At 33.6% G+C, this 23468-nt stretch overlaps 2 protein-coding genes across 2 annotated transcripts; both read left to right on the top strand.

Annotated features, from left to right (window-relative positions):
• The first annotated feature begins 4265 nt into the window (after positions 1-4265).
• LOC145570620 (F-box/LRR-repeat protein 3-like) lies at positions 4266-9314 on the top strand. The gene is made up of 8 exons (XM_081629751.1): positions 4266-5092; positions 6038-6163; positions 6263-6367; positions 6444-6837; positions 6919-7048; positions 7746-8040; positions 8183-8434; positions 9129-9314. Exons 1-8 carry the CDS (start codon positions 4433-4435, stop codon positions 9189-9191), a joined length of 2025 nt encoding a protein of 674 aa, XP_081485877.1. The 5' UTR covers positions 4266-4432; the 3' UTR covers positions 9192-9314.
• A 9328-nt stretch (positions 9315-18642) lies between these two features.
• LOC145571353 (uncharacterized) lies at positions 18643-20843 on the top strand. Its single transcript, XM_081630402.1, has 5 exons — positions 18643-19032; positions 19093-19174; positions 19274-19642; positions 19693-19748; positions 19872-20843. Exons 1-5 carry the CDS (start codon positions 18643-18645, stop codon positions 20841-20843), a joined length of 1869 nt encoding a protein of 622 aa, XP_081486528.1.
• The last annotated feature ends 2625 nt before the right edge of the window (positions 20844-23468 follow it).

Genomic DNA, 23468 nt, shown 5'->3' with positions numbered 1-23468 from the left:
CGTTGCTCGTTTGATTGTTAATCAAAAACATCACTTGTTGCGCCTCGTGATCATCTTCTAGTTGTGACTAGGAAGAGACCCTCTATTCTTGTGAGAATTAGACTACTATCCATTTAATTTTCGTGTAATTTCTTTAGTTCTTATTAAAATCCGAAGATCCAATGTTATTATACCTTGCGAGTCTTGAGAGATCCACATCAATATTTTAGATTTTAGATTTTAAATTAATTTTCAGTAAAATTGGAATAATATATAAACATGGATGAGTTATTGTTACTTGAAACCCCCAATTAACAAAATTGGGAAATTGTTGTATGCTTTTGTAGAGAGGTTGATACAAATTGAAGGTGGTTCTTAGCAGAAAGTTTTTTGGCTAATTAATCTGTTATTTGGTTTAAACTTCAATTAATCTGATATTTGCTTCAATTAAAGGTTTGAAAATCTTTTAACATAAAAAATAATTTAGGTTCGAAATTCTTGGTTTTGATTTAGTTGAATGATTTTTTTTCTCCTCTTTTTAATTACTAAACTATAAGCTTATGTGGACTAGACTTTCAGTTGTTGGATTTGTGAAATTTGAAGGGGTTGGTGCTGCACGAAGTGCAATTAATCCTTTTTGAGCGTTGCTCGTTTGATTGTTAATCAAAAACATCACTTGTTGCGACTTGTGATCATCTTCTAGTTGCGACTAGGAAAAGATCCTCTATTTCTGCGAGAATTAAAGTACTATCCTTTTAATTTTCGTGTAATTTCTTTAGTTCTTATTAAAATCCGAAAATCCAATATTATTATAACTTGCGAGCTTTGTAAGAGTGTTGAGAGATCCACATTATATAACTATACAGACATAAAAATAATTACAAAGAGAATTATAAAAGACAAATAATACAAACAATAATTAGATCTCACACGACTCAACCCGACTAAGCTAACGCCTTTACCCACAATGAGTGAGTTATGTAAAATAAAAAAAGGTGATATGAGATGTAGTACTACTATGGTCCGTAATTTGGAAGGACATACATAAGCTATCAAAATGAAATTACTATTCGTAGGGAAAAAAAAAAAAAAAAAAGAAGAAGACAAAATACAAAAAGTTGGGTAATAATAATACTGGTAAAGAAGAAAAGAAAGTGGGAGTTGGCTTAATTTAGGTAATTACGTACAACCAAGCTGCACTTCATTATGTCCTTTCCTACCCCGAATAAACTCTCCCCCCAATAACAACCGCTCCAGTACTTTTTTTACATCTGTTATTTCTTTTTAAATTACTATTTTGCCCTTTTCTTTTTTCTTTATTTACTTACCGTCCTTTCTCGTCCTTACTCGTACGGCACTATCGCTGTTATTTTGATTTTCCCATTTTACCCCTCTCTCTACGTTTCGTCGTTTGGTACGTTTTTTTGGTAACCTATGCTTAAGGCCAAAAGCCGCCCACTAAAGTGACGTTGCGACTCGAAATACGAGTATTTGTTTATTTATTTCTATTTTCTATTCCATCCATCTAATTAATTAATTGTTACATTTTTTTTTAAACCACCTACAGATAATAAAATTAATAGAGGTCAATTTCCGTCAAAATTAAAGAGTTTTTGAGAAATAAAGAGACTTTGAGAGAAAGGACCTAAGCAAATAAATTCGTTACAATCTCTAAAATCCCATCTTGCAACATGACGAATTAAAATATTACCCGCACACTTAACGTGAGAAAAGAAGAAAACATCAAAAGCATTAGAAAGATTACTAATATCATCAATAATGAGAGCAAAAGATTACATTGATGTGATGTACCAATAGTGTAAAAATGTAAAATCCAAGTATTTCTTTCTTATATATATATATATATATATATATATATATATATATATATATATATATATATATATATATATATATATATATATATATTTGTTATCCATTATTACAACATTGTTACATCAAACTAAACATAAGTTATTATGTCCATTTCAACTTATCTAATTTAAGTAGATATTTGCTTATTTTATGATTAAACTAGATTACTCGTATTTTATAAAATTTGCATTTAATTAGTACCAAATATATTTAATTTTCTATTAATAACTAATTAGTACACAAATAAAGTCAAATTTAGCTTTCGGTGGTGAGCTTTTCTTTCAATATCAGGAGATCCTAAGATCGATTTGTATTATTACCCACTCATGTGGTTCTCCAAACACAATCAATCAATCAATCAATCAAAGCCTTAATCCCAAAAGTGGGGTCGGCTAACATGAACCAAATTTGATTATTCCGTGTAGTCATCAACATAAATCTTTCTCCTCCATCCCTTACGATCCAAAACTTCATCCTCACGTAAATCCATGCACTTCATATCCTTCCTCACTCCTTCCAACCAAGTCATCTTTGGTCTCCCTCTTCCTCGTTTAATCCCTCCATGGTTCTCCAAACACAAAAAAAAAAAAAAAAAAAAAAAACTCAAATAAACTAAACTAAACCTAATCTTATTTAAATGCGTAATGTTGACTTATTTGAACCTCCTCCAACTAATTATAATTTTCTAAAAGGTAAAGGTAATATAAATATACAATAACCAACATTGAGCTTTTATCTACACATTAAAAGCTCATTTGAGGTCAATTTATGACTTGAAGCCAACAACTCCTCAAAGGTATTTCTTGTTTTTTTCTTAAATCTTGATCTTCTATCTGTGTGATTTTATAAAATTTTCTCAAAAATACATTGGATTGAGTTTGAAATTAGGTGGAAAAACAAGTTGTACTGTGAATGAAGATTTGGCCAAACTATTATACAAATTCACCAAAATATAATCTTGTAGATTTGTGCAAATTAAAAAATTAAAATAATGATTACGACTTTTAATGGTGACTCATTTTGATAAACTAACTTATCACGTGTATCACGAATAGTCGAGTATATATACCACATGTACAACTAAGGTGAATTAAAGGATATATGATGAAAGTTTCAAAATTACAAGGGGTTCTAATAAATTTCTTCAGTCCTAGTGGATAACTCAATTTTTGTTAATATTCATTTTATCGCACTTTCTTTTCAAACCCTTGTCACTATACTAGGAAATGCAATGTATTTAATTTATTAGTTGAAATGTAAATAAATGTGATGATTTGATGAGTATCAATGACAAGTTTATAAAGTTAATTAGTGATAATTAGTAGTGAAAATTGATGATTTAAATGGTGACTCATTTTGATAAACTAACTTATCACGTGTATCACAAATAGTCGTGTATATATACCACATGTACGACTAAGGTGTAAGGAAATATGATGAAAGTTTCAAAATCACAAGGGGTTCTAATAAATTTCTTCGATCCTAGTGGATAACTAAATTTTTGTTTAATATTCATTTTATCGCACTTCTTTCCAAACCCTTGTCACTATACTAGAAAATGCAATATATATAATTTATTAGTTGAAATATAAATGTGATGATTTGATGAGTGTCAATGACAAGTTTATATAGTTAATTAGTGATAATTAGTTTTGAAATTTGATTTATGATTAAGAAGTAGCACATCCTTCCTTAGTTAATGTTTGTTACATTTGAATTCATGAGAAATGACAATTGAAATTTAACATTTTAGTATTTTTTTCAATATATCAAAATATATTTTAAATTTAAAATATTTTTAAGATAAGATTAAGGACCTAACCTACAGAATCAACATCTCTTATAGGTTAAGTCAGCTCAATGCTACAGATTAACGTTTGAGAGTAGAGAGAGGGGGGGGGGGGGGGGGGGGAGGATTGGAGGAAGGGTTAGAGAAAACCCCTACTCCCAATTAATTGTAGTTAATGAGGTTCAAACTCGTAACTTCAAAGTCATAAGTTGAGTTGCTCATCAGTTCTTATACAAATGTATTTTACTCCTTTAGTCCTCTTTTGTTTATGTCGTGAACCCCATTTTTGTGAGTGTTTTAGTACAAACAATAGGGGTCAGCTGAGTAGAGTATAGCAGATTTCAGCACAATAAAACAGAATTGAACTTTCAACTCATTGTAGAGCAAAGCAAAACAGATTTTAGCAAATTTAACAACTCAACTCAAAAGAACAAAGCCCGATTTTGTAGAGTGATACTCTGTATTATATTGTAAACAGCGAAAAAAATTTGAAGGGCAATATTGTCCTCAACTAAAAAAGACAAAAGAGTGACCTAACTTCTGAAAAGGAAAGCGAAAAAGGACAACAATGTAAATTTGACGGTGATTATAAGTTTGCTTTCCGATCACACTCTGCTCTTCTCATATTCTCATCAACCACCTTCCTTATTATCCCGGCTTTCTCTCTCCTCTCATTTCTCTCTCTATTAACCGTTAACTCTCATTTCAGCTACCTAATCATTAATTTTATCACTCTTAATATATTTCAATTTAATTAAACCCTTCAATTTCCGCCATTAAAGCTCCAAAATGAAGAAACAGAGATTAACAATGGCGGAAGCTTCATCTTCAATTACCAACTTGTTCGATCTACTTAGCGAAGAACTCGTATTTATTATTCTCGATTATCTCAACGACAACAATCCGCAAGACAAGAAATCATTCTCTTTAGTATGTAAATCGTTTTATTCAATTGAATCGAAGCATCGTAGAACCCTAAAACCTCTTCGTTCTGAACATTTGCCTTCAATTCTTACTCGTTACCCGCAAATTTCAACCCTAGATTTGAGTCTTTGTCCTAGAATCACCGATTATTCTCTCTCTGTAATTGCTATGGCATGCGGTAATACGCTGCGTTTTATCGATTTGTCGAGGTCGAAGTTCTTCTCTGGGAATGGTTTGGCGGTTTTGGTGGCGAATTGCCGGAGTTTGACGGCGTTGGATTTGTCAAATGCGACGGAATTGCGGGATTCGGCGGCGGCGGCGATTGGTGAAGCGAAGAATTTGGAGAAGCTTTGGTTAGGGCGGTGTAAATTGATTACTGATATTGGGATTGGTTGTATTGCTGTTGGATGCCCTAAATTGAAGACAATTGGCTTGAAATGGTGTTTGGGAATTGGTGATTTAGGTGTTGAACTTGTTGCTGTTAAGTGTAAAGAGCTCCGCAATTTGGATCTTTCATATTTGCCGGTATAATTTCTGTTCCTAAATTCTATTAATCTAGCCATCTAGGTTACAAATTGTATGATGCTTTCATATTTTTAAGAATTTTAATTTCCAGTTTTAGTAACTGCAAATTTGAATATGTTTTTTTTTTTTTTTTGGCTGTTTTGAGCTTTGAAATGGTGGTAGTTTCATTATGGGTTTATAATGCATGTTTATCATTGAATTTGAAGTATAATTTTCTGTAACTAGTGAAAAAAGAAACGTTTGGAATTATTTTTGACATTGATTGCAAGTTTGCCACTTTTCAAGTCCCAAATGCTGTGTGTTTGACTGTTTGTTGATTACATATATTCTGTATATCATCTTATATTGTTACTGAAGATATTGATGGTTAAAGATGTGTGTTGTTGACCGTGGAAAGTCAAATGGGGCAATCATATAGGGACGGGACGAAGGGAGTATTTGGGTCTATTTTGCGTTGCCAATGTTTCTCTTGGTGTATGTATGATTCTGGTAAGAAGTATTACAAGCTGTTTGTTTATTTGATATTGTGCTGGAATCTGATTTATATTTTTTGCTTGAAGGGTATAATCAGTTTTGTGGCATATGCTTTTTCTGGAGTATTCCGATGATATTGACACCTTTGGTTTGTGTTTTCCGCACTCGAATCTGTTTAGGTTGGTATTTCATTTGGTAATGACTGATGAGATGATATGAAAGCCCCTTTTCTGATACTATTAGAAGTTTTGTGATAGTTATTAGCTAAAGGTGGTCATTGATATTGAGCACTAATGGTAACTAATTTATCGCATGTTTAATTAGCAAATCTTGATTCATTCTAGAAAGTAGCTTGAAAGCATATTTCTTACTTCTGTTTTTTACTTTAACGAATATCATTCAAACATGTTAGGCTACTAGGCTGCTTAATGAAAAGGAAAAGTCTGATTTTGCTGTATTTTCTTGATTCAGATCACTAGTAAATGCTTACCAGCTATATTGAAGCTACAGTATCTTGAAGAGCTGATTCTAGAAGGTTGCTTTGGGATTGACGATGATAGCCTTACTTTATTGAAGCAAGGATCTAAGTCACTGAAGGTATTGTTACTCATATGAAATTAAATGACTGCCCTAGTATATTTTTTTTTTCATTGAAGGAAGAAATAATTGTCCTAATTGGTGTTCTTGTGTTTGTAGAATCTTGACATATCAAGTTGCCAGAATGTGAGCGACACAGGGTTATCTTCATTGACTAGTGGGACTGGCTGTCTGCGACAATTAACGTTAGCATATGGCTCTCCTGTAAGATTTCTCTTCATTTAAAATCAATAATATGTAGATTATCTGCCCTGTTTCTTACCTTGTCTTGTATTTTCAGGTCACTCTTGATCTTGCTCGTAGTTTACAGAGGCTGTCTAAATTGCAATCAATCAAACTTGATGGTTGCCTAGTTACATGTTCTGGTCTTCAGGCCATTGGGAATTATTGTGCTTCACTACGGGAGCTGAGCTTGAGTAAATGCTCTGGTGTGACTGATGAAGGCTTGTCCTCCTTAGTTAAGAAGCAAAAGGAGCTCCGGAAGTTAGACATTACATGTTGTCGGAAGTTAACTTGTGTATCTATTGCCCATGTTGCCTATTCCTGCATGTCTCTCACTTCTCTGAGGATGGAATCTTGTACTTTGGTTCCTAGGGAAGCCTTTGTTCTAATTGGTCGGAAATGCAATTTACTTGAGGAACTTGACCTTACTGATAATGAGATAGATGACGAAGGTTTGATGTTTGCATCAATTTGAGTTTTTGGATGTTTTCTTGTATTGTAGGAGCGAGCTTACAGCCGTCGTTTCTATGCAGGTCTAAAGTCCATATCCAAGTGCTCAAATCTGTCGATTCTTAAACTTGGAATCTGTTTGAACATAACCAATGAGGGGCTGAGTTATATTGGAAATCGCTGTTCAAAGCTTGTGGAACTTGACTTGTACAGGTTTGTGGATTAATATTTTTATATTTCACTGCCAAGTAGCTTAAGTTTAGTTGTCTGTTCAGTCCACGATTTTAAGAGCAGTTGTTTTACACCTAAAAGCTGTTTCAAAAGGCTCCCATGAGTGAGAAGTATATAGCCAGAGATTTAATGCTTGAGGCACTGCACTACAAATTATACTCCACCCAGCCGAAAACATATGAATTTATCTCATTTAACTAATCTTCGCTTCTGCAACAAGTTTGTCCATCAATTTTTATTGTACTCCTTTGTTAAAAAGCCATGAATCGTGTAATCTAGGGTGAAACTAGTAGAGAACAATGACATCTAACTACAGAGAACAGATCCCTGAAATTAATTTTTACTTTCCATGTATGAAAGGCTAAAATGGGGATTTTCATCAAGCATGGAATGTACTGTCGAAAATTGCTAATAGGATAAAAAAAAAAAAATTATTTATACTGAGAATCTGAAAGAGAAGGTCCTGGAAAACAATACGTGATTTTCATTGAATCATTGTCCCTACAATTTTGAACTTGATGTGTTTGTAAACCATGTGATTATTGTAGGTAGGAATGCAAAGATGTGTGGGTGTTTTTTTTATTTTATTTTATTTTATTTTATTTAACTATTTGTTTATTTATTATTATTATTAGTTACACATTTCCCTACATATGTCTAATGCTGTTTGCTGGATCAGGTCCATGGAGATCACCGATTCAGGCATCACAGCAATTGCTCGTGGTTGTCCCAGTCTAGAAATGATCAACATATCCTACTGCAGTGGCATCACAGATGCTGCTTTGATTTCTATGTCAAAATGTGCAAAAGTAAGCACCTTAGAATGCCGTGGATGTCCTCTCATTACATCTCTCGGTATAGCAGCTATTGCCGTTGGTTGTAAGCACCTCACCAAGTTAGACATAAAGAAGTGCTATAAAATTAACGATTTTGGAGTCCTACCTCTCGCTCACTTTTCTCAGAATCTTAAAGAGGTATCTTCTTCTGCTTCCTTCCTTTCTTGTAAATATTTTAAGACTTCAACTCTTTCCTCCTCTCAATTTAAAATGCCACATCTTGCTACAAAATTTTGGGATGAACAATGTTTGATGACTTTATCTTGTCTCTGATCCACAGATAAATATGTCTTGTACATCGATTACAGATGTTGGATTGTTGTCCCTAGCAAGCATAAGTTGTTTACAGAGCATGGTCATTTTGCACTTGAAAGGCTTGAGCCCAAGAGGTTTAGCTGCAGCCCTACTGGCTTGTGGAGGGTTGACAAAAGTCAAGCTTCATTCGTCGTTCAAATCCTTGCTTCCACAGCCACTTTTTGAACATCTAGAAGCCCGTGGTTGTGTATTCCAATGGAGAGAGAAAATGTTTCAGGTAAAGTTAGTTATACTCTTTACAAGCTTAAAAATCTCCGTACAAATATTGAATATTCTAATCACTGTCAGAATAAATAATTAATGTAGTGGCTAATAACATGTTTACGTGTTTGATATGAAGTATTATTGAATTGTATTCTATCTTTTCCTTATTGAAATGCAAATTGTTGATATTCCGTACTTTTAGGTGAGAACCATTCTATATTTTTAAATGTTGCATCATTTCAGTTTACGCTAGATGATTAGATAAATAATAAGTAGGTTTCGGGAATTTGGAAACAGCATAGTGAGTTCTTTGGGCCTCGGCCCATCTTGTTTGTGAAGGGAGTGCTGCAATCTCTTAGTCCAATGATAGGATGCCCTAGGAACTTACCTTAGTTCTTAAATTGATAAAGACTTAAAAAAGTGAGATACAGTGACATCTTCTTGTTTTCATTTCAATTTATTTGTGAATTGACAAATTGGTAGTTATTTCTCTATCGATTTGATATGAATATGGTGAAGCATGAGTTAATTGAATAAAGAGTGAGAGATGGGAAATATTTTGGCGGCGATGATTTATCTACAAATTTAAAGTTGCTAGTTATTTTTCACAAAGATGTAAGATTCAATTATAATGATTTGAACTTTTGAAGTGAATTTATTGAATTTGTACCATGAAGTTGCTGATTTTTTGCTGATAATGTTGACAGGATGAGTTAGAAGATTCCAAGTCTTGGAAACTGCAAGTAGCAGAACTGAACAATGAGTCCTGAAACCCTTCTGTTTAGAAGAAAATTTCATTTTTTAATTTGGTACGTCTTTTTGTATCATTGTATGTATATGAATTTTAATGTCGTAATTTGTTTTTTTTTTTTTTTTTTTTTTTCAAGGAAAAACCTATATGATATATACTGAGTAGTTTGTAACTCTACAATATTGTATGGCTGTTAGTCTGTTACCCTCTTTGTAATCTTTAAAATCTGAATAAAATGTGCATATGTTCAAAGGAAAAATACTGGAAAATATAAATTTGCGAAAGGTTTGAAACTTCTACAAAGTATTACTTGTACTCCCTTTGGTCTCAGTTTCATGTATTGTTATCCTTTCCTTATTAAGGTGTTTAAGAACGATGTTTCTTTATTGCGAATTGTTCTCGGTTTGAATTCGAGCAAGTTAACCTTCGTATACGGATTACATTTAACATTTTTCTACACATATGGAGCACTTTTTTATAGTCCACAGCTGACTTTATTTGGAAACGTGCACACTTGGACAGCTGAAGAACTTTCTTAAAATATGAATGAACTTTCTGTATACTTTTCCTCAACGTTGCTAGATACAAATATATGGTACAAATAAGGTTGATTTGCATTATAATAACCTCAATAGAACATTGTTCACGACCTTCAAGTTTCTAGAAGTGAAAAAATCTCTCTTTTGACCTTTTCCTGTTTCAACCTTAAAAGATCAGTCAAAGTATCAGACGTTTTAAAATTCCTTGAATGATTTTCACCCACTGATTTGTTTTAAGCTAAATGTTTCGAGGATTTATCAATAAGTACTTGACTTATTGATAAACCGGTTAATAATATATACCTCACAAGCTTCATATAATACAAATATACCTATTATGAGAACTTTAAGGGTGTAGATTCGCTTATCCTTCCTCCTCCTTTAAGTGGCCGTGATTACTAACTAGATAGGTAAAAGGTATTAAAGTCTTAACGTTTTAGTGTACTAATCAACCTAAAAGAAGCATAAATCAATTTCTTAGATATATGAATATATCTTCTTTGATTTGTTCGTCAAAGTTTCAAACCTTTTAAAAATAGGTAAAGTGCTTTATGTTTGACATACTATAAATCAAATATGCAATGATTGTTTAGGAAAATTATTAGACAACCGTTATTGTAAAGTGTAAAAATGAACAAAGGAGGAAGTTACTGTATTTTGGCCCTATTGGCCACAAAGTGGACCTTTTGTAGTTAACTCGACCCCAATCTCTGAAAATAGTTACAACTAATTGATTGATGTCAATTATATCATCCTTTTATTAAGGTAATTGATTATATAGAAGTGAATATGACAAGTTAGCGTGGTGAGAATTCAACTTGTTGCTGCTACTTTTTTTTGGATAAATATCTGAGTTGAAAATAATTGTATGTATATGGATAATCAAACTAGTAGGCTACACTATTTCGTACTATTTTCGTTTCTAAATGAACTTCTTGCTTTGTCAATGATTGTCTCACAAAAAAGTAAAAAAAGAACATTTTAAAACGAAAGGAGTATCAAATATCAATTGATGTTATGATGTTGGTTTGTGTTAAGCCCATTAGAAAATGACTATAAGCCCAATAAAAACAATAAATCATGATATAAAGAGCAATTTAAGTTCCTATCCCATTACTACTTTACTAGTTGAAAAAGACGGATGTACCATTAATTTAAAGAATTATGCAAAATGAAGAGAATTCAAAAATCTGTGGAGAAAGAGTGCCAATAGAACCAATAGTTCAAGAAGAGATTATTGAACCTTATGTTAGTCGGAACTTGGAAGTACAAAAGAGTGAATAAAATAAGAGAAGAAGACTAATTAATTTTGCCCTTTTGGGTACTTGTATATAATTATATATAGCCAAACTCTCATCTAATGTGAGCTTGTGTAGTTGTGTATAGCAAATGATGTATTTATGAATTATGATATATATAGTCAAAGAAAAACTCTCATCGAATGCGAGCTTGTATATAGCATATGATTTATTTACGGGTATATAGTCAAAGGAAAAATCTCATCTATTTTTTTTAGTACGTAAGGAGAATTTTCTTGCAGGCAGGGGGAAAATTAGAAATTTTACTTGTTTGGGATGAGAATTGAACTCCACTCACAGATGTGGAAGAAGAGTCTCCAACCAACTAGGCTAACCTTGATTCTCAAAAAAAGAAAAAAAAAAACCCTCATCTAATGCATTACCAGCTTGTATACAACAAATGATGTACTATGTATTTATGATATACTCCCTCCGTTTTAAAATACTTGCTCCATTTCTTCATGTGTTGAGTTTTAGGAGAAATTGGAGAAAGTAATATATAGAGATAGTGGGGTTAGTGAAAGGTAAATTGAAAGAGAGAGAAGTTAAAAGTAATAAAATTGGGTCTCACTAGTTGAGAGAAATGAATTAAATATTATAAAAGCTTTTCAAATAAGAAAATGAAGCAAGTATTTAAAAACGGCCGCAAAAGGTAAGTAGAGCAAATATTTTAAAACAGAAGAAATATATAGTCAAAGAAAAACTCTCATCTAATGCGAGCTTGTATATATTACTCATAGATGATATTCTTAGTAAAGGTACTATTATGCTTTTCGAGTTCATTGAATTTGGGTATGTAAATATATTATTTCATTCATTATTACTACACCACAAGTGTCATAACTCATAAGCATTAACTTGAACAACAAGAAGAGTAAGTCTTGGATATGAATACTATATATGATGTGAAAGGGATTAGAGGAGTATGGTTTGAAATACAAGTAAATAATTTTCTTGTTTCCTAAATTTATGACATCATTTGATATGTTATTGATGATTTGATTCTTCAAGGTTTTTCCAGTGACGTATATGTACCAATTACTTGTTGCATCATTATCTTCATTTTCGTAAATTAAGAAAATCAGACAGTAACGTTTATTGAGTTGTTGTTCCTTCATTTGAAAGAATTAAGCATAGGCCATATTTTGATGTTTGACAATACATTTTTAACTAGAAATTTGATTGTAATCTTTATTTTTTTGTTCATTTAAACTGATATTTGGTTAGTAATTTAAATCTTTGTTTGCTTATAAGATGAAAACTATGTTTTATGTAATCACGTTTTATGTGATCAAAGCTGTTTTATATTACATTTTCAATAAGACGTGATTGATTTTTTCCAAAAAATTTACGGATTTTTATCATAGAGTAAATGATTTATTTATCTCTATTCAAAACTTATATTTAGAGCGTGAGTACATACATAACCTCTTTGTATAATGTTATAAAGTGAATAAAAATAATAAAAGCATTTTAGTACAATTTTAAATTGTAACATTTTTATTATTATCAAATTAGTAATATTTGTTGATATACGGCAAAAAGAAAAAAAAAAAAAAGTATTAATCATTATGGTTATTGATATGTTTGAGGGGGGTACGTAGAAGTTTGTATGGCTTTTAAAGTCTACTATATCACACTATTACAGTATTAATTGTAAAATTATGCCGTTTTAAAGTCACACACTTATAAATTCTTCACTTTAGCCTACTTTTGTCCACCAAATTGGCTAGCCTACCATCTACACACCGACAAACGAGTACTAGGACAACGATGATTTCTTGCTAATCTAAGCCGGATTCAACAAATTAATTTGTGCTCTAATGGTTCTACTTGGGTGGGTAAAATTACTTTAAGATTGTAATGAAATATGATCAAGATGAGGTGGACCTACCATAGATCTAATGTGAATTTTAATTTTTTGTTTGGTTGTTATTTTATTTTATTTTTTAGAAAATGAAATTAGACAAGTAAATTTGATGATTATGCATTAGAGTTGCAACAAAAAGTGTATGTCATTGATGAAAAGAAGTTTGAAGTAGATAGAACCTCACGTGTGTTGTCCATTTCGAAGGGGAGTAAGGGACTAAAACGCTAAGATCCTGTTCTCATCATATTATTTTCAGTTCAGTTTAGTTTAGTTCAACTCTAATAAATTCAGTTTAGTTCAATTCAACTCATTTCAGTCAATGAGAACAGGCCCTAAATGATCAATGCAGGATCGTAGGAGGCATTGTGTCATTTGTAATCCATCAATTGGTGTATGTTATCAACTAAGTTTTGAGGTAATATATGTAATAAATGAGAATAGATACTATTTGTAATATTTACCGCCTGTTGCTCTCTCAGCACCATAAAAGAAAAGCAAAACTCAAATTCATTAAGTAAACAAATTTTTAGTTGTTTTCGAGTACACTTGTTAGATATTCATACGTGTTTGGACACTTATTTTTGTCAATTTTGTTCATTTATATTTCTTCAAATAAGTGGAGAAAAATATCATTGGGATAAGTTCATCAAATTCCTCTCCTTTATGGGATTTTGGTTGTCCAAATAATTTTTATTTTTTTTGACGGGAAATGTAACATGTTTCTTGAAATTACAAACTTTGCCTTTGTTTTTCTTTGACAATTGTGCTTAGGATGCAATTGTAAGGAGGGCAAAGATAATGGTAGAGCATGGTTGACAGACCTCTATAATTTTGTTTGTTTTGTTGGAAAATATTTTTTTATAAAATAATTTTCTCCATCTCTCCATTTTTCTTTGTTTGTTAGGTTCTGTGAGAGGATAGAAAACACTACAAGAAAATAAGTTTTCATAGCGGTTATTATTCTAACCTTTGGTATTGATTGTATTTGCTAAAAAAACTTTCCCAATGAATGGTTATTCGATAGGCCAATTGACTAAATTGGTAAAAAAAAAGGCCCTTGATGAAAGATTGGTAAAAAAATTGCTCCGACGACAAATTGGTAAAAAAAACCTAACATCAAGCGACAGTTTGGTAAAAAAATTATCTCAAATGACATTTAGACCAAAAAAACTGTTTTTTTTTTTTTTTTTTTTTTTGAGGGGGGGGGGGCAAACTCTTCAAAAATGGTAATTAAATTGTTTTTTTCGGTTTTTTAAAATTTAAATTATTATGTCATCTTCTTTTTATTTTGCTAAATTTTGAATTACATAATTTTATTTCCAACCTCTCTTTTATTTTAAAAAAGTGTTATTAATGGGTAGGAAAATTAAGTGAAAATTAGTATTTAAACCTTTTTTTTTCTTCAAAATTTTATTTCCTTATAAAGAATTGAAAATATAGGTGGAAAAATATTTTTTTTAATAAAAAAAACACGAAAATGATAGCAATTGCAAGTAGTTTGTTCGAAAATTTGTATTTTTTTGGCTTAATTGTCACCTGAGATTATTTTTTTTTTACCAAATTGTCACTTGATGTTAGGTTTTTTTTACCAATTTGTCGCCAGAGCAAATTTTTTACCAATCTGTCCCCAAAGGTCTTTTTTTTTTACCCAATTTGGTCAATTGGCCTTATTCGATACAATATCCACAGTTACCATTGCATTTAGTAGTGTTTTTCGACATTACTAGAGTTGTCCTCAATAATCATTACGAAAAACTACGTTCAACCGTGATAATTATTGTAGCGATTATAATCGCTTATAAATGTTGAATCATTTTTTACAAAAAGAAAAAAAAACATACATGCAACTTCAACTCTAATATTAAAGGGCCGTTTAGTTGAGGGTATTCATCAAAAGCAAAGGGAATCAAATGCCTTTATTCTCTTTGTTCGTTGTTGTTTGTTAGACATATTTTTTCCATCCCCTTTACTATCCCCATTCCCCCAAAGTCTTTCAACATAATTCCCCACCACCTAGCTTTTTCCATCCGCCCTCCCTTGCCTCTTAATAAGCTATCCCTTCCCCTAAAAAACTTCCCGCAGCCTCGAAAAACCCTAAAACTCCCAAACTCCCTCCATGACCGCATGAAACCTTTAGCCGCACCCCCTAATTTCGAGGGTGGGCTAGGGTTTTGAGGTGGGAGGAGGGGCGGTTAAGGGTTTTAGGCAGTCGAGAAGGAGGTTTTTATGTTTTTTAAGGGAAGGGGGAAAGGTTAAGGGGAAAAGGGAGGGGTATCCTAGTGGTTTTCAGGGACGAGGAGGTGCGATTAGGGTGGGGGAGGGGGATCGTGGGGAGGCTGTGGGGTAGGTAGTAGCCAAGGTGTTCCAAAAAAGAGAAAGAGCGAGAATTGAAGAGGTGGTGTGTGGTGGTTCTATGGTGGCACTCATTTCCTTTGTTATTTAAAACAAACAACATTGCACATCATAGGGAGTTACATTATTCTATTATTCTCCTTTCCCTTTGTTTTAATCATTCCATTTCCTTTAGATATATGAACCGAAGGACCCTTATATGTTTTACAAATAAGATATGACATATTTTATGTTTTCTTTGTCAAATAAAATTTGTATATCTAGTGTGCAAAAGGCTTTTCGTATCGATTTTGAGTTTTAGTTGCGATTGTAAACGATATGATTTTTCATAAGTTTATAAATGTACAGAATAAAGGTGAATATATATTATTATATTTTTCATATCGATTTTATACAAGTTTACCATGGTGATTGTAAAATGATACGATTTCTCAATTCTATTATTTTACAAACAAATGTGCAGATTGAAACAAATGTACAATCACTACAAATTAATTAATCGCTATAAAAAGAAAATTTTCTTTTAGTGAAACAACTTTCCCATTCTTAAAAAGTTACTTGAAAAACTATTTTCAATCTATAAAGAATATATATACTTGTAGACACCCAAATGTGTCTCCCCAAAACCAAACCCAGTGATGAACGCCTTTCGCGTCATTTGATTATCGAACGAAGTGAAAGTGTGAAAAGTCTAGTGATGAGGATGTTTTTATTAAAATATCTCTCTTTCTGTTTTCAAAATTATTTCTTTTCTTACTCTATTTATATAAAAATAGCCAGTCCAATTTGGTTTGGTCCATGATAAGGGTCCAATAATAGTGTAGTTGGATTGGGCTTGAAAAGAGTTTTCCTATGATATATTATAAGCCCAATTCCGATGAATTATGAGGAAGTTATGGATTAAATTAAATTAGGCCCAATGATTTTAAATGCGGCCCAATGATCTAGAGGAGGGCCTATTAATTATTATTCCTAAAGTAATTAGGATTGATTTTGTTCTTCTAGGAATATCTAGAAGGTTCTCTTTAATTCTAATAAGATTAGGATTGATAATTATATTTTTAAAAAAGAGATGTTTTATTTTGAATAAAATATATTAAATCTGATTTTAAATCTGCTTGGACGTAGAATTACCTGTAACCTGTTTAAAAGGTGATTCCGCGTGTAAAAGCGTGTTGTACTTTTGAACCAGTGCGAGACGATAGAGTCGTCGCCTGGCGACGAGCTTGTCGTCTGGCGCTGACTCCTGTCGTTGGTGACAGGAGGTATTTTATTCCGAATATGATTTTCTTTGATCCCGTGGTATTTTTTTTCTATAAATAGGGGACGAATTTCCCTGTTTTCATTCATCAATTATCTACATCTACAATTCACAACAATCATCTCCCCCTCTCTCTAAAAACTAGAAGCTTTCCTTCTCTCTCTATTCTTTTTCTAAACCTTTTCTCAAAATTCCACATACATTAGCTCTAGACACACCTAGCCAAGTTCGAGGTTGCCTTCGCCTTAGACGTGAAAGGTTGATAATTTCTGAGGGTTTGGTCCAAAACCTTATTACAATTCTTTGATTAGATTTACTATTTTAATATTTTCCTTGAAGTTACTAACACGTGTATTTTGTTATTAGAAAGAGATACGAGGCATCCAAGTAAGTAATTTAATTGTTATTTTGATATAGAAAAGCATGCTTTGATTCCTAGTATCATGTTAGGATGTCTTTATGATTCCTAATATCATATTTAGGGTAATAACTAATATTTCTAATATCATGTATATTATTATGATGCTTCCTATTTCTTTCTTTATATCATGTTAGTGTCATGTTAGGGCTAACTGATCTTTAATGTTTAGTGACATGCTAGGGTTTGTTATTAATCTTGTTAGTATCATGCCTAGAATTTTGCTAATATTATTAAGCTTTATTGAGATTGAGAATATTATTTTTATGATGATTGTTATTATGTTGATTGATATTATATATTTTTATTGCTTGATCACGCCCTCTCTTGCAGGATTAAAGGGAATTTGTACTTGTAATCACGCTTAATAAGATAATTAATAATTTTGTTTAGGTTAATATGATTATAATTCAAGGGATCGCCAATAATAGATTTATTTGTGCATTAATATCCAACCAATATAGATAAACAAGTTTAGGGTTAATCTATTGATTGTATGTTAGTCAGAAAACGCACATGAATATGAGAAGAATAAAGTAGAGGCCTATTTTTTGGGCAAGTTCAATCTCTTTTAGGATGGATTTGTACCTTCATCCCCTAACTTCCAGTCATGGTTCCAGACCTATTGGAGTTAACGATCTCCTGGATCGTTAAGGGGTGTAACCTTCACCCTGTGAACGGCTTACAAGTTCCTAAAACTTATTGGCGACTCTTTTACTCTAGCTTCCTTACCTTTGAACGCCACCATACTTAAGTGTATGATCACAGTGGGGCTTAAGTGTGGGATGCTTGAAATATTCCCTACAATACTACATTTTCTCTTTATTACACACTTCTCTATCATCTCTCCTCTATTCTCCCCCTTCCTTTTACATGCTTTTTTACTTTTCCTCCATAAATTTCCCACACAAAGGAAAATAATTTTCACAATCATATTCCCATTGAGAATTGTTTTCTTTGAAAATAATTTTCAATGAAAAATGTTTTCCATCAAAAGAAATGGAGTTTGAACATTTGGTTTTCTTTGAAATTTTTTCTCAATGAAAACATTTTACATCAAACCAAACAAGGGCCCTGTTTGGTAATTAGCTGGTAACTGATTGATATAACTGATTGTATTAGCTAATTTGACTAGTTGGTTATATTAGCTGCTTTGACTAGCTGGTTATAATTAGCTGGTTGTGTAAAAGTGTTTGGTTAATAGTTGTTTAAGGTTAGTTGTTTTAGTTTATTTAAGAGCCAAAAAGCTCAATGTTCAATAAACTAATTTTAAAAAGCTCTTGTAATGAGCTATTTCTAAAAGAGCTTTTCCAGCCCAAAAAGCTCTTTTAATAAGATATTTACCAGACACTCAAATTGGCTTTTTTTAATTAGCTTTTTTTAATTAGTCAAACATCTAATTTGGCAAAGTAAGTTAAAAGCTCTTTACCAAATAAGGCCCTTAGGGAAAACACTTTAATATATAAACGAGGTTGGAATGAGGGGTGAACACCGGTCCAGACTGGACCTGAATCGGATTGGACCTAGACCGGTTTGGACTGGTTTACACGTGGACCAGTAATGGGCTTGAATCTGCCGATTCGGTCCAATTCAGGTTCGGTTTCCGATCCTGGGTATTTATGTACGCACGGGGTGACCTAGACTGGATTGGACTGGTTTACGCAGACCAGCAATGGACCTGAACCTACTGTTATGACCTAATTTTGCAAACAAACATACCTTGTTACCAACAATGGGTATTCGAGCTAAAATTCGATGGGACGCTACGGGGGAAGGACATTCGAAGCTACTGTTCTCTCTCATTCAGGCTAGGAGACGACGAAACATTATCCACTGTTTAAAGGACTTAACAGGCATGTGGATTTCGAATTCTGATGAAATTCGATCTCTCGTGCTCTCGATTTACAAGGATCTTTATATTCCCAATCTCTCTGTAGCAATGCCGGATGTTTCTTGGTGGGATCAGCTTAATTTACGATCTCTGTTTGTCAGCCAGCAACAGTTACTTATGGTTCCTTTTTTAGCGGAAAAAATTCGGACCGCCATGTTTTCAATTGACGACAACAAAACTCCCGGTCCTGAAGGATTTCCTTTGGCTTTCTTCAAGACTCATTGGCAAGAGGTTGGCCCATTTGTGATTAATGCAGTCTAGTATTTTTTTGCACATGGTTACATGTTGAAGGATTGGAATCGCACCTTTCTGGTTCTCCTTCCTAAGGTGGATAGTCCGGAGCTAGTCTCTCAGTTCAGACCTATTGGCCTGTGTAACGTTCTTTATAAGTGCATAGCCAAATGTCTTACGGGTCGACTTCGTTAGGTTTTGCCTTGTTTGATCTCGGACTATCAAAATGCCTTTGTTCCAGGCAGATTGATGACAGATAATGGATTACTAGCCCACGAGGTTCTTTCGTTCATGAATGCTTCTAAGGCTAGGAAGCGCTTCTTTGCAGCCCTTAAGCTTGACATGAACAAGGCCTATGACAGAGTAAACTGGTCTTTTCTTTTACGTGCACTCCAGGCTTTTGGGTTTCCTGAGTACTGGGTTCATATAATTCACCAGTGCATCTCTACTGTTTCATATCAAGTATTGGTGAATGGAAGCCCATCCCCGGCTTTTCATCCTCAATGTGGTTTGCGACAGGGGGATCCATTGTCATCATATCTGTTCGTCCTTTGTATGGAAGTTTTCTCAGCTATGTTACGACAGGGTGAGAACTTGGCTCTGTTTCAGGGTATTCGCATCTCTAGAGGGGCTCCTTCCATTTTTCATTTGTTTTTGCAGATGACTCTTTGTTATTTTTCCAGGTGTCACTGAAGGCTTGTGATAATCTGTTTCAGGTGGTGCAATAGTTTTTTTCGGTGTCGGGTCAGATGATTAACCTCCAGAAGTCCTTTATTAAGTTTAGTCCCAATACTCCTCCTGATTATAAGAATTATTTAGCTTGTTGTATGCGTATGCAGCCACATTCGTCCCTAGGTACCTATTTGGGTCTTCCGGTGGACTTGGGTCGCAGCAAGGTGTCGAAGTTTGGGTTTTTGGTTGACAAGGTTTCTTCCCGTCTTTCCCAGTTCGCCTCTCTGGGCCTGTCCGCTGCTGCTAAGTTGGTCCTTATCAATTCCGTGTTAGTGGCTTCATTCAACCATGTTTTGTCGGTTTTTAAGATCCCGTCTTCTATTTGTAGCTGTATTGACGGGTTGCTTGCTGGTTTCTGGTGGCGATCTTCTTCCTCGGCTAAGGGCATGGCGTTTCATTCTGCAACTCTTTTACATCTTCCGAAAGGCCTCGGAGGTCTTGGCCTTCGTAGCTTTGCTCACACTAATAAGGCCCTTCTGGCTAAGCAATGTTGGAGGACTATTCATCATCCTCAGCTCCTTCTTTCGAAGGTCCTTCACGCCAAATACCACTTCCTGGGATCTGCTGCATTCCGGCCTTCTCGGATGTCCTGGGGTTGTAGGGATTTATTAGAAGGGCGGGAGGTTTTAAATAAGGGTTTGGCTTGGAAGGTAGGTTCGGGTTCCCGGATTTGTATCCTGGAGGATGATTGGGTTCCTGAGGGGATTAGGTTTAAATCTTCGGTTCCTGAGTCGAAAATTCTGTCTCATGTTTCTTCCATTATTATTCCGCGCTTAGGCGCGTGGGACATTTCCAAGATTCATAGGCTCTTTGATAGTTCTTCGGCTCAGCGTATTCTTGCGTTGGAAAGGCCGCACAGACCTATGGACGATTTTGTTTACTGGAAGTTTTCACGGGATGGTCGATTCTCAACCAAATCCATGTATTCCTTGCTGGTTCAGCAGTCAGTGGTTTCGATTGTTAGTACACCAGCTTCGGAGCAGTGGTGGAAGAAATATGGGGACTTTCCCTTCTTCCACGCTTTAAGCTGTTTCTGTGGAAGTTGCTTCATGATGCTCTGCCGCTTAAGGCTCATTTGAATTCCAGAGGCATTCCAGTGGATCCAACTTGTATCTTTTGTCATGAGTCTTCCGAGACAACTTCTCATCTTTTTCGCGACTGCCAGGTCATTGAGTCTATTTGGCCTTCTCACCTGTTATCTCTGACTAGAATTCCAGGGGGCCACACTGCCTGTAAGGACTGGATGATTAATGTGGTTTCCTATTAAAGACATTCTAAGGACTTTATTGGCCCAGTATCGTTTATCTCCTTTCTTTGGGCTATTTGGGTAGTCCGAAACCAATGTGTTTTTCGGCAAGCGGTGTGGTCTCCTTCTTTAATTCATCATCTTGCTCAGGATTGGACGACACGGGCCTCTCAGGCTCAAGATTATTGCCAATCTCTAGTTTCTGCCTCGCGGCGTCCCGTTTTTCCTAAGCCTAATCGCTCACAGGTTTATCTTCGGGGTGATAGTGTAGCCTGTCTGAATCATTGCCTTATTTTTGATGGTGCTTGGCTCTCCCACGATAATAGCGCTGGTGCTGTGTGGGTATTATGGGGGGTCTCGTCCGCATTGGTTCTTGGTGGAGGCGCGAAGGCTGGCCGTGCCACCTCTGCATTTCAGGCAGAGATGCAGGCTTGTTTAGGTGCTCTTCGGGATGCCAATCATCGAGGGTACCGTAGTCTCCTCATCTATACGGACTGCGCAACTTTAGCTTTGGCATTCAACCATCCTTGCTCCATTGATATTTCTTGCTTGTATCTGTTTAGGGAAATTCAGGAGATGCTTCCCCGCTTTTCGGCCTGTCGTCTGTGCAAGGTTCCTCGACGTTGGGTCGCTCCTGCGCATTGGCTTGCGGTTCGGGCTCGGAATCGTGACTACCTTTGTTGGTCCTTTTAGACAGTTTTTGTTTTTGATTCCTTTGTTTGTTAGTTTCTTTTGTTCTGTAGTCCTCTTTGTAAAAAAAAAAAGGGTAATCCTTGTCAAAAAAAAAGAAAAACACAATGAGTAATCTTTGTCTCTTCTCGAGAGAAGAGAATTTGGTTAAGGTGTTATGAACACACCGATTCACCTTCCCACCCACATACATGTATATTAAGAAGGATTAAGAATAGTTAGTTTATAGTATTAAGGATAAAAGGGATTTTGTAGACAGAGAATAAAAAAGCCCCGTTCACTTCATCTTATTTTTGTTGAAGTGAAATTATTTTTACTGAATTGAAATTATTTTTGTTCAACTTAAATAATTTTTATTGATATAACTGAAATTAATTTTTACTGAATTGAAATTATTTTTACTGATTTTCTATTATATTCATCTTTATAGTTACTGAATTTTACTAATCTGAACTTATTTTTACTGAACTGAAATTATTTTTACTGAACCGAACTTATTTTTACTAAATTGAAATTATTTTTACTTAATATTAATTTTTTAAGGTGAAGTGAACAGGGCCTTATTTAGTCTGTGAAAAACCTTACTTAAATGAGAAATGATTTTTTATTTTTTATTTTTTTAAGGATTAGAATTTTGATAAAGATTAGACTTTTATTTATTGACAAATAAGGAATAACTTATGTTTTCTACAACTAAAGTATATTTTTATAGTCTCATCAACATGTAATTAAGTATGTTAATGGTACAAATTTTCATTATAAAATACATGGACATTTCAATCAATAATACAATTAAGGGTCTGTTTACATTTACTGAATTGAGCTGAACTGAACTGAACTGATTGAACTGATTAGAGCTGAAATGAACTGAACTGAACTGAACTGATTGGAGCTGAACTAAACTGAACTGAGATGAAATGAATATTTTATGAGAGAGGGAATTAGGAGCTGAACTAAACTGAACTGATTGGAGCTGAACTGAAGTGAACTGAACTGATTGGAGCTGAACTGAACTGAACTGATTGGAGCTGAAATGAACTGAACTGAAATTAAGTAAATGTAAACATGCCCTAAATTGATGTATCCAAATGAATTTTCAGACTAATATTCAAAACCTACATGGCACAAGTGTTTGTCTTATATTCAACACCATAGATTAGTTAATTTCCATACTCTCTCAGTCTCTCCATTGCAATCTAGTTTGTTCATTTCTAAAATTGACAATCATAGTAATCCAATTTACTACCTTTGTTTCTTATTGTTTGCAAGAAAGAAATATTGAATTTCTCATAAATTATATCCCTTTGTTGTACATAATAAGAAATTGAGATAATATTTCTCTCTTTTGTTATTGTTTTTGATATCGTCTTTCTATTACTAATGCAAACAAATTCTATTGAGAAATTGCATCATAATATTTTCTTATATATTATTGGTGAGAATATATAGTCAAAATTTGACTCTCTAATAACAATTACAATAATAAAATACTCAATAACAATTCAAAATACAAAAACCCCATTTTCTCATCCTTCCTTCTTCAATTATTATTGCATTATGGACTTATGCAATATAATATACAACAACGACTTTGATAACCATTTTCTACATAAAAACGTTGTAGATATCTCAAAAGTATATTTCTACTATATGAACTTTTTTATTAAAAAAATATATAATCTTAAGTAATAGATAAATAAAAATACTAAAAGATCTGCTTCCAAAAAAAAAAAAAAAAAAAGGTCAAATTTATATATTTGCTAGAATA

Source organism: Chenopodium album, chromosome 12, assembly GCF_948465745.1.
Source record: "Chenopodium album chromosome 12, dcCheAlbu1.1, whole genome shotgun sequence".
Taxonomy (NCBI): domain Eukaryota; kingdom Viridiplantae; phylum Streptophyta; class Magnoliopsida; order Caryophyllales; family Amaranthaceae; genus Chenopodium; species Chenopodium album.
Note: the sequence above shows the minus strand (reverse complement) of the source record. Positions and strands in the feature narration are given on the sequence as shown.